Here is a 12,151-nt window from a genome sequence, read left to right as displayed (position 1 = left end):
TGTGTAAACTTGACAGAATTACTTGACAGAAGAAAGTTTCATTGCTTTATTTAGTGTATTTTAGATCCAAGAAAGGATAATTGCTATATATCTGAAAAATTATTCATCTCTGTGGCTTGCTAATTAACTTAATAGAAACTGACCCTTAGGACATACCAGCCTGACTCCCATGCAAAGGATTGTCAGAGCAAGCACAAACATAAGAGACTCTGATTTTAAAGCCTGTTTATATTGCCAGTGTAGTGCAAAGTGGTTGTGAATCTAAGAATGAGCCCATTTTAGATGTCTAGAATGCATTAAAAATTGTTGGCCATTACTGTGTCATACTGTCCCTCAAAGTAAACTTTACTTTCAGGGATAAATGCATTCACAAATCTTAAGTGCTGTTCACACGGACAAAAGTGCAAATGTCATTTGAAGTTGTTCACTTAGCTGGGAAGCTCCCCCCAACCCTCATCTTGTCTCTTGCAATTACCCTTTGCCCCTTTCCTCCAGAGACTGTTTCTTCCTAGCTGGTATGTGTTACCATCCTTCAAAAGACAGCAGCCCTGTTACTGCTGCCCATCAGATGTAGTGAGCTAGACCTGACAGAAGGCCATCACCCAGGGAGGGTTGATTCTCAGAATCACAGTTTGCAACGGGTCTCCTCCAGCGCCCAGCCTCTGCAGTGCTAGGGGCTACTGTTTCTCTCTGCTTAGCAGAAGCAGAGGAGATCCAAAATGTCATCTTTCCCTTCCTCCCTCACCCCATTCTCTACAGGAGAATGTGCTTTACAAGTAGCCAGATAGCTTTCAAAATGGACCGAAGCTTTAATGCACAGCTAAGGGCAGTCTAAAGTGTAGAGGGAGCCAGCCATTTTGCAGCCCTACAGCTGGGAGGAGGTAGAGGCGCAAGAGGACAGGAGTGGGGGACTGGAGCCAGGGTGGCAGGAGAAGTGGCCTGGCACTTGCAAAAAGGGAGGCCACTACTGTGTCATTTACCACTTATAAAGACAGAGAGATCATATGAAGGGTCCACAAGGTTCTGGTTGGATTTCTATGTCACTAGGAGTTAGCTAATATGCAGGCAAGAAGACTGCTACTGCTATAGCTTTTTCCTGGCAGCTTTTGAAGCAGACAAAATGGCAAGAGAAGGCTTAGCAAACTATCAGGTGGGTTTTCCACTCTAGCACAGGAGAGGAAGTGAGACAGCAAAGAGGGGTTGATTTTCCTGGTCAGTTTGACTCATCATGGCTGGGCTTCGCGAGCGAAGATTTGGGAAGGTCTCTACCCACGTTTGTTGCAAGCGCATTGGTGGCTGAAAAGGCCAATATGAAACAGGCATGTCCGGTTGCAAAAGGCACAGCAGAAAGACTCCTTAGATGGTAAATTCTGCAAGGCACGATTCTTTCTGCGTTGCCTTTTCTCCTCAAGGGTGATCCTGCGTGCTTTCTCAAAAGCATCAGCAGCGTTATAGATGGCGTGTCTCCAGGTCTCCCGATTGGAGGCCAGAGTGGACCAGTTATGTTGATCAATATGGCCAAGGCTGAGATGTTGTTTCAGGGAGTCCTTGTATCTTTTCTTCGGGGCTCCTCTCTTGCGGCAGCCAGTGGCAAGTTCACCATAAAGCAGGATTGACTCATCAACTCAATGAGCAATTCACTTGTCTTCCTTTCAAGGTCAACAGACTGGCAGTGTGTCTCACTGCACCCTTCAGGACCTTTTCTATTCCAAGGTTTGCTCAACCCTAATGGAGTTTGTCCCAGGAATGCTCGTGCCTGGGTCGCCATGTTGCTCAAGAAGAAATGACTTGACGGAGAGTAAAAAATTCCAGACTGTAGAGGCACAGTCTGTTTCCTATTCCCTCTCTTGGGGACCATATGTTGCAGTGGTGGAGCCTGTGGAGCATGTGTCGCATGTAGCATGAACTGACAGCCTAATCTGAAGTCACTCCAGTTGGGTACAAAAACTCCTTTAGGAGAAGCTTGCCTGTTTATATAGGTTTCAGATGACTTCAGTTTTTAAAAGTGCATGGAGTGCATCTAAAGTAAATAATTTTTCTGTGGTGAATGAGAAGAGCAAAAGGAGAAATCTGGAGAAAGAAGAATACATGGTCTTTCTTAATGTCAAAGTTGACATAAACACGTCTCCTCCAAACCCCTCTCACAAGATGGCTTTCTCAGCAAGACACAGATTGCTTCAATCTCTTTGTAGCAGTCTTTGAAGCTTCCCCCTTATTGCTGTTATGGAGGAGGCAGGGTTGTCTTTGAGAATTTCTGCAGCCCTGAAATGTGCCTCCTCCGAGGGCTTTCACATGATCAGATAGCTGGTTGCTCCAAACAGCTCCCTCTTTGGAACTTCTCTGCCATCACACAAGGGTAAACTGTTATGTCTGTTTTGCAAAATTATTAAATTAAGAAAACTAAAAAGGCTTCATTAAAAATATTCTGACAGGCTCTATGTAAGGCCTCAATTTTTGTTAGACAGTGACTCAGCTAAGATGATGAATGGCGTTGGAAAGGAGCCACCAATTAGGAGACATCAATTTTTCTGTCAACGGGATAACCCCTTTTACAAAACTTGTCATATGTTTACTTTTTTTCTGTTTGTGAAGGTAGTTGTTTGGCAGCAATATTTTGCATGAGGGGAAGAATTTATAAAATTGGGGTTTTTTGTGGTTGTCATTCCTGTATTGTTTTGAGTTCCTGTCTTGTAGGATATTTTCCTTGTTCAGGGTTCTTGCTCTTCAGTCAGTGTGCTGTCTGTAACCCTTCCATTTTTAATACTTGGAGGGGGGATGACTACTTATTTCTCCAATGAGTTCTGGAGTGGAAACACCTGTAATGGTAGTAGGCACCTTGGGAATACAAGACTTGGGGATTGTAATGTCTTCAGGTAGCTTAGGAATGCTACTGTGTGTGTGTTACTAAGAGGAAAAGAAATACATTTCTGAGCATTTATTTATTAAAAAAAATACATTTGTTATGCTTATGTCCTAGTAAATGTTCTTCCGTACTTAATAATTTAAGATACAACTAAAGACATAGATTTTTTTCCAGTTTACACATTTTCTGTGCACACATTCAGAAAACTTGATAGCTTCCACACCTCCTTTTTACTGTATAGGAAATTTTACTCACTTTTCGTATGGGAAGCTGTATATATCCTATATTCATCTGTGTGCAGTGATTTGTAGCTTCTGCTATGTTTCTTGATAGCTTATTGCAAGTCATTTTATGAAATCACTAGTAGCAAATGCTTAACAGATATTAGAAGAAAAAACAAGTTCTGTATTCTTAGGCATATGTGTAACATGTAGGGAGAACAAGAGCTGCCTGTGCATATTATATTTGGCAAGAGACTGAATGAGAAGAACAGGTAGCTGGTGAGATTTCAGATGGGCACTGGTAGATGTCAACATCTTAAAGCCTGTCAGGTTCTTATATGAGATCCCTGCTTCAGGAAACGGAGCATTATGATGGTTTTTGAGAGGTGGCTGAAAAGTTACAGCTATGTAATGGGTTGTTTTTTACCTGTGTTGTGGAGAGGGGGAGAGTTTACATGGAATAGTTAGAGTATGGAAGGTCATTATTTAGGTAAGTGGCCATTACTGGTAGGTCAGGTATATACCTTATCATCATCTGGAGTCCAGGTCATGCAGCTCAGTGCTCAGGTAGCAGCTGCGTTGAACGTGCGCATTAGTGAGTGCAATTGTTTTATCCTGGATGTAGACCACATGCAGACCACCCACTAGTGTCTAATATAGGCGTAGTTATGATTCCACTTGTCCACGTCTGATCTGAAGCACTCATTACTGTTTTGAAATGAGACACAATAGTAGTCATTTCACTGCATCTAATGTGTGATGTGTCAGTGTCTGAGCACATCTTTCTGGGTTTGCCTTGGTGAAGGCGAAGATTAAGGCAGGTTTTGGGGCTCTAAATTGCAATTCCCCAAATCTTTTAAAAAAGTACCTTTAGACTGCAAAAGCAAAAGCACTTGTGCTTTGTAAGATCTTACTGTTTATCTTCAGGGTGGAATTTGTGCTTTTTTTAAACTGATGTTGAGGCTGAATCTGGCTTACCTGAGCAATCACCTTTGTTCCCGAGCTAAACTGCTACCACTGCTTTTGGTGGAGTGCAGGAATCCCTGTGGAGATGGAAGATGGGCAGCTAGTGGCAGCTTAGTCCTTTCCTGTAAACAACTTTGTATTTAAGGGGTAAGGTGTTTTTCCAAAGTACCTAAGTGATTTAGGATAAAAGTCTCCGTTTCATTTATTTCCAGGCTCTGGAGTGAGATAAACATTTTTCAAAGTGTGATTCTATCCTGCTTTTTACAATGCTATCTGCCACAAAGACACCCTCTTTTCCTACCTATCTTGTTCCTCTTTTCCAGGTTGGCCTTCCTTTTATGATGTGATCAGTCCTGATGCAATTACTTTCAACGATGATTTCTCCTATGGGATGCATCGGATTGAAATATCCTGCAGTCAGGTTAGTTTATAGCACGCACAGACCGTTCTGATGGCAAAGGCTGCAAAAACCATTACAGCGTGCTGTAGTTTCCTTGAGATTTGCAAACCTTTCAGTGCTATTAAATAGTAACCATTGTGAGAGGGCACAATGAGTTGTAGGTATAACAGCTGAGTGGAGCGAGCTGAAGGCACAAAGGGATCATTGGAATGCACATTGTTGTCTCGTGAGATTTAGCAGAACAGATGTAAATGGTTGGACTCAGTGCTGAGTTTACAAAAATAGTCTTCCTGAAGAGGGTCCCTACAAAGGAGCTTCTGAGCCTGAGCCTGAGCCTGACTCCACACGTGAGTAGTTGAGAGAAGTTGAAAGCAATGGAGCGACTGTCTCTGTGCCGATTCCATCACTCTACATTACTGTGCAGCCGTGCTAACTCATTCCCAACACTCATTCCCAGCGCAGTCCTAATGGCTACTTCAAACAATCCCATCTGCCAGAATAATGAAGTCAGTAGTCCTTCAAAAGATGCCCAAATTTTCCGTTATCTGTCTTGTTCTCTCATGCTTTGTACTGCCCTCCTTTCTATGAAGGGAATGGCATAGTCATTACCTAGCAAAGGGAGAAGCTGCTGCATTGGTGTCCAGCAGATGTACCCAGCAACTTGCAGTCCTCTAGCTCCACATGCTCAAACTCCTCCTGAGAGAAGCAGCAGCTTCATTTGAGCAGTAATAATTTGCTGTTCTCCTTCCAGACAGTATTGTTGAGGGGTTTACTGATTTCATGCCTGACAATATGCATCCTTACTAGTCAGTCAGTCCTCATGTATAACGCTCAGTGAGTTAAGAAGCTTCTCAAGAGTATCCATTACCTTCAGTCTGCGTAGAGCATTTGGCCCAATATGTTAGTCAAATTAATGTGTCTGCTACTGTGTCATGTATACTACATAATTCTGTCATTTCTACATTGATTATATGCTTTAGAAGATCCATTCAACGCTTTATGGGAACATCCATTTTCCTAAATTCCCTAGCAAGGTAGCAATGGGATGGCAGATTGGGAAGCTTATGCTTCACCAGTGGTTACTGGCATAACCAAAAATGCAATCCAGTCTCTTTAACTCTGCTTAGTAGGCCTGAATAGTGCTAAAATCAGCTTACTGCCAACTTCTGAGCCTGTGTCTGTTGACACACTTCAAGAGATGGCCAGAGCTCCTGGAGAAGCCCAAGGCAGCCTGTGGTCAGGCCAAGGAATCTGGGAATGTCATTTACCTGTTGCCAAACAAAATAGTGTTAGCAGAACCCGAGACCAGCAGTATTAGCAGCAGTCACCTGCAGACACCATAAAATCAAAGCAAAACCAAACCCAAAACCTGAATTTGAAGGAAAAAATACGACCAAGGTTGCTAAATAATCCAATAGCAACTTCCTACCAGCTATTCCAACTTCCCAGGGCAGTAACCCCACAGATGATCAAGTCACACAGAAAAATAGCTTGGGGAGTGATGAACATCTTTGCAGCCAGTGCTCAGCACAGTTAAATCTGCCACATTGTGTATCTATAACAAAACCATTTCCTCCCCTCCTTGGAGCACCAGGAGTGTGAATCACACATGCAGCTGCAAAAAAAATGCAGTTTTACTGCAACCTGAAAAGCAGTGGGATTGATATGGCAGGCCTTGGTAGAAGTGAAGAGAAATACCTTCTCCCACACTGCAAATGATATTAATGATGAAAAAGTAGTTGATTTTTCTTTAAAAGTCCTTCCACTTGCCTGAGGGAATAAAAAAAATCTCTTTTAATGTTCTCCATTATAGAAAGCAAACATTGGGTGAAAAATCACTGTAATATTAATCAAAGACATCCATGGGATTATCCTAGAAATAACTTTCACAGATTTTGGAAACACGTCACCCTGAGTGTATTTAATAAGTCAATGAGTAGTGACAGATAGAAGTTAATACAAAGGTATTTGAAGAATACTGTAAAACTGGTTGCATCTCTCTTTTTTTCCTCCTTCCTGTTCACGAGTCCCTTCCCCTGTGGTCTCCCTAGCTACTCTTTCTACCTGTACAAATCAGTAAAATTCCATAGTCACAGAAGTACTGTTTGCACACCAGTAGCTTTGACTTTGCTACGGCAGCCGACTGCAGGCTGCTTTCCATGCCTCCCAGCAGCATATTAGAACCAGGAGGCTTGGGACATCCAAGCATACTGACAGTTAGCAGTGACTCCCCTTTTCTGCTCCCAAGCACATATTTCAAATGCTTTAACTTATTTCCCTGTCCAAGTGCATTCTGGCCAATATATTTATGTGCAAGGCTGCAACAGATGATTGTTTCTTTTTCAGAGGCTTTCCAGGCATGTATATATGTCCTAAAAAAATGGTCAGCACCTATTATGTGTGACGAGGACAGTAGTCAATTCATCCTTTATACTCTCAGCTGAGGGCCAGGTTTCTTATACTGTGATACAAAGGATTGAATTACATTTCTGTTTATGGCAGATGAGTTATAGAATCCTCTACACAGAGAATTGCCACATAAATTCTTGGTTAGGGGTAATCTCAAAAGGTTACAAATTTTGCAGTAATCCAATCCTGGTGTGATTCTGCCATCACAAGAAGGTGTAATGAGACTACCTCAGACTCTCATACAACTTTTCAGGTTTTGTGAGGAAAACCTTTTTGACAGATTGTCTTTATAGTCTGTATGTGAGTATATTACTCCTACAGACCATTTCTCTCTACGGTTTCTCTTGTTCTGTTTCTGTTCAGTAGAGAGGGAGTAATTTATCTTTTGTTAAATGTTAATCTGGAAAAGATCTGTTTAACACTCCCAACCAGGAGGTTTTGAAGCATTCTTAGTTGAAATGAGATGATTTAATTAGGATGCTGAGCATTTAGAAAAGTACTCTCTCTGGGACACTTAATTTTTTTTATTTTTTTCCCAAGGTATGGAAAAGCTTTATAGTCAGGTGAAATGCCTCATTGTTAGATACCCTACTCTGAGAAAAAGCTCAAATTTTCATCCCAAACTGCCTAGAAAAGGCCTTCAATATAAAGGAAAATGAAAAAAAAATAAGCAGTGAAGAATGGAGGAAATGGTAGCAAGACAGCAGTCTTTCAGGAACAAGACTTGAAGCTTTGTTTCTCTAGGTCCTATTCAACTTTCCTTTGCCTTTGCTTTATTTGCCATGTTTTATCTTCCTTCCTTACAAAGCTGAGCAGCTGCTGCTTAACCCAGTCATCCATGCCATTTTCCGTTGCCTCTGGGAACACATCCTGCTGATACCATGGGCTAGAAGCCCTCAGTTGTTATTTGGGTCCTTGCAGGACTGCCATGGCTGTCTTAGTGACTTCCAGGAGCAGGGAGCCTGCCCTGGAATGTGTCTGTAAGAGTGGGACCAACAGGTGGGAGAACTGAAGCTTCATATGCTTACCTGTCCTGCTCCTGGAGGCAGTGAAGAGTGTTGTTTCAGCTGTCATTAAACAAGAAGAGTTTCTGTCCTGCCTAGCTAGTGTGAAAGCCTTCCCCAGCCTTTCAGTCTGTTGAGACAGTTTAACCTGAAGGCAAGACTTTACCTGCTTCTACAGACACCCTTCCTGCTGCTTTGTTAAATGAAAGGCTATAACAGCAGGAGAACATTAGCAACACATTAACTGCAGGGTAGAGATTTGCTGTCGCTAATTCATTCACCGTTTGGAATAATCACTATTGCCTCTATGTATTTGGAGTACTATGAATTAATTAAATGTTTAGAATAATTTGCAGTCTTTAATTTTTGCAGTCTGACTGCGAGCCCGGGAGCAGCTCTGTGATCTCAATTACATCATTCCAGCTCTCACTGAGATCAGCTATTGACTTGCAAGGCCGAGGCTCTTTGGTAAAACAGCATGACTTTCCTGTTCAAGATAAATATTTCTCCAGTGCAAGGTTTTATTTTTTTATTTCTTGTGGCAGGCTGTAAAAATGAACTTGTGGAATTTAGGCAACTAATTACAAGAAGTTCTAATTACCCATTTAAGTTGTCAGCCATACTGTGCAGTGATAGTAATCTTAATTTTTGAGTAAGGTTCAGTGGGATTAGCTTCTTCAAAATATTGTACTCTTCTGTAAAGGACTGTTACCTTTCTTACAGACAGGAGCAGTAGTGTTCACCCTGGGTACCACTGCAAGTGTCTGGGTCTTATTCATGCAGACCAAAGGTAGTTTCATATTTCTTACAAAAAGCAAAGTTCAGCATAATTTATAATTACTCCCAACTAAAGATTATTCATTTAGAAATATTGTACATATCTTTACTACAGGTCTTTTTCAGTCACCTGTCCCTATCTCCTATACACTACAGAAATTATTAGAGATGAATAGGATGAGCTCCATCCCCTCTGGGGGGCAAGGAGCATTGGAGTCCCAAGAAGAACCCTGATGCTCAGAAGATGCCAGGCTGTAGAAAGGAAAATAAAAAAAAGACTGTGAGGGTACACACTGAAAATATCTTCACTGGTTTAGGTCCTCGCAAGGATCACCGATGTTTTAATGTTTTTTTTCACCGAGGGGTGTAGCAGATGGCTGCAGGCTGAGGAGAGCCCAGAGCTCAGGCTGTCCCTTTCTTCCACAAATATCCTTAACAGCAGTAAGTGGTGCTGCCCTCACCACCCCTTTTTTAACTGAGCTCCTGCCATGAGGTCATTCCAGAGACAGGCGGCTCCTCTGAGATAGTGGTCCAACCAACCACACTCAGCAGCATGACAGGAAACACCCAGAAAATTTGGACTTGGAGTCTTAGGTGCCTGTGGTATCTCAGAAGATCATCTTCCTGAATCACTCTTACACATAACTGTAGGTTGTAAATCCCACCTGAAAGGGCGAAGTAGGCACCAATGTGCTTCCTATTAGTCATTACCTAATACCACAGTGATGCCGTCGAGCTGCGCAGAAACACAGTGATACTCTGTTGTATTTTGTTTCAGTGTGGTGCTCATCTGGGGCATATTTTTGATGATGGACCTCGCCCAACTGGCAAACGGTACTGCACAAACTCTGCTTCATTATCTTTCAAGCCAGCAGACAAGAGCAACGCTGGAGAAGGCAGCGGTAATGCCAGTCCTGCCCAAACAGGCAAAGCTGAGCTGTAGGAAGAAGCAAAGCCTGCAGAAAACTGCGCTGATCCCACAAGGAATGTTTTTTAAGTTGCCTGCTCTCTTATATCCTAAGAATGTTCAAATATATGAAAGCATTTTGCACCATCCTTCTTCTTCCTCACTTTTTTCGGAACCGAGGCCTTGCCTACCAGTGCATTTACTATATAATTGGATTGAAAAATGTGTTTGCTGAGTCCACAGGTTTTCTTTTCCTTTATTTTCTTTGAGATTTCTTTGGGGAACCTTTAAATTGAGAGGCTGTGACATCATTAGTTAATTAGTTTCTTCTTAATGCTGTGTTACTCTAGGTTTGAGCACTATTCCTTTTTGTGTGGGAGATGGGACTTATGTTTATCTCCAGTCTAAAGGAAACTTCTGGATATAAGAAAATCCTGAATTCCTAGTGCGTCTCTGCTTTGTTCTGACTTGTGAGGCATGCAGCCTTTGGTCATATGTATTCAGCCATCTCCCAGCATCAGCCACACCCTGCAAAAACTTGTGGTTATGACTGTTCCTTCCCAACTGAGAGGGGTGAATGAGATGTTAAGACCATCCTTTGGCTAATTTACTGCCAAAATTTCAAGGGTGTGGTTGAGAGGATGCAAACATTATCTCACCATCTGTTTCCCCTTTGTTTGGTATTTAAATCAAGGTTTTAACTAGTAAGGCTCACTTTTGCAGGCTACTAATGAGGCTTTTTCTGTTTGTGAGGCCTGTTCAACAAGTGTAAAGCAAATCTGAATTAAAGCTGAAAGCTCCAGGGGGTAATTATATGGACAAGTGCAGAGATAAACTTGCAAAGTGAAGTAGATGAGGGATGACAGTAAGCTCTTTATCGTGTCCGTTTCTACAAGGATTCAGAAACATGACAGAGTGCTAGAAGGGAGTTTAGAAATGAATGCAGTAGAAAGAGGGAGACCCTCCTAAAGTATTCAGTTTTAAAAATTATCTGGTCTGGATGCATACTGTCTACAAGACCCCAGCCTTTAATTTATGCAATTGTGGTGTAGGACATGAGTGACGGGGTTGGTGTAAGAAATGAATTTGAAAAAAAGCCTGTAAGAGCTCCAGAAATTTTCATGTAGAAAAATTTGGTGTCCCATAACTTATTTTTCTCATCTGCTTTTAGATTTTGGTCAATCATAGTTTGTCTAAAATTGTGCATAATACTGTTCTTTAAGCTAAATTATACAATATTTGCTAACACCACTTTGCCTTTAAATATTGAGAGACTTAATATGGTATTTACTTTTATTAGCAAACTTTGTGACTAACGTGTTTGGATCCAATTTTATTTCCAGAAGGAACAAAGCAACCACTGATTTTTATGGAAGCAGGATTGAGGTTTTTATGTCAGGGATAATAAACATATTATCTAAAGTGCAAACATCCTTCAGTTAAAATATAGCTACTGTGAAAGCATATGGAATGGTCAGAGCTGCCTTTTTTTTTTTAGCAACATAGGAAAGACATGAAAAAACCATACAGTACCTTAACATTAAATAGAGGCAAAAAAGGATGATAAATATTTACAGCAGAAACACTTGGCTTTGCGGTAGCGAGCACCTACTCAAATGAGTATTTCCCCAGATGTCATGCAAGGAATTGCTCATTGGCTGCAGGAAAGGTTGTGCAGTTTGACCTTTGGTGTTTCAAGGCGGTCGAGTTTCTCCTAGTCTCACTGTTTTTTAGCAATTTCTTCTATGAGGACTGCTTTTATTCCTTGCTTTTATTTAAAGAAAAGCAGTTTTTCTCTACCACATTTTCTGACCTAAACATAAAAAAGACAGCATCTATAAAAATGTGGTACATAAATGTAGTTTAATTCCGGATTGCTGTTCGATTTAAGTGTTATCAAATTTCAGTATATTCCTGCCTTATGTTAAAGAAATATATTACTTAAGCTTCAGAACACAGTAATGTATGCTGTCCTACAGGAGATTTATTTTTGCAGGATATGGAATGCAATGAAATGAGTCAATAAGGTGAGGTGTATGTGATCTCTGGGAGTTAGATCATAGGAAATGCATTGTTCTCATGCACAAACTATACCACAGCACAGTGCAAGGTAATACACATTTCCTTTTATTGCTCTTAGAAGGTGCTAGTAAGAGCTAGTATTGAACTGTCCAAATTTGGTTCAGTCTGGTGATGATCATGACAGAGGAAACTTGGGAGCTAAGCATCATGTATAGAACAAGAGAATATTTCTGTATGTTTAAATTTTGCACTGTCTAGATGCTTATAAAAACTGAATGCAAACTGTGTAGAAATAGCAAACTATATTTTCTGATATCTCTATTTTACTCAGATGTTTAAATAACATACCTTAAAAATCATGTAAGTCACACATGTTATTTATATACACTATATATATATATAAAATTGCACATGTTTTTATATATATATATGTACACACACATATATTATTCAAGTATAATTTTAGCCTTCTGTACCTTTTTAATAAAAACCTTTCCTTAAGAGGGTTCAATACTTTTAAGAAATCAAATATACATTTTTCAAATTAAATTTGTTTTCATATATTTGTTGTACACAAATATA

At 40.7% G+C, this 12,151-nt stretch overlaps 1 protein-coding gene across 7 annotated transcripts in view; it reads left to right on the top strand.

The window, feature by feature from the left end:
* MSRB3 (methionine sulfoxide reductase B3) overlaps positions 1–11,802 on the top strand; it is an 83,129-nt gene extending 71,327 nt beyond the window's left edge. For 6 of the 7 annotated variants that reach the window (XM_051795838.1, XM_051795841.1, XM_051795839.1 and 3 more), the window contains 2 exons: positions 4,374–4,471; positions 8,236–9,412. In XM_051795838.1, the coding sequence (XP_051651798.1) occupies positions 4,374–4,471; positions 8,236–8,415 (278 nt within the window). In that variant the 3' untranslated portion in view covers positions 8,416–9,412. The other variant, XM_051795835.1, reaches the window with a different exon arrangement.
* Positions 11,803–12,151: the final 349 nt, after the last annotated feature.

The sequence above is a fragment of the Manacus candei genome, unplaced genomic scaffold (assembly GCF_025592945.1).
Source record: "Manacus candei isolate 608988 ecotype Guabito, Panama unplaced genomic scaffold, ASM2559294v1 h1tg000043l, whole genome shotgun sequence".
NCBI classification, from domain to species: domain Eukaryota; kingdom Metazoa; phylum Chordata; class Aves; order Passeriformes; family Pipridae; genus Manacus; species Manacus candei.
This window is presented reverse-complemented; position numbering and strand designations above follow the sequence as displayed.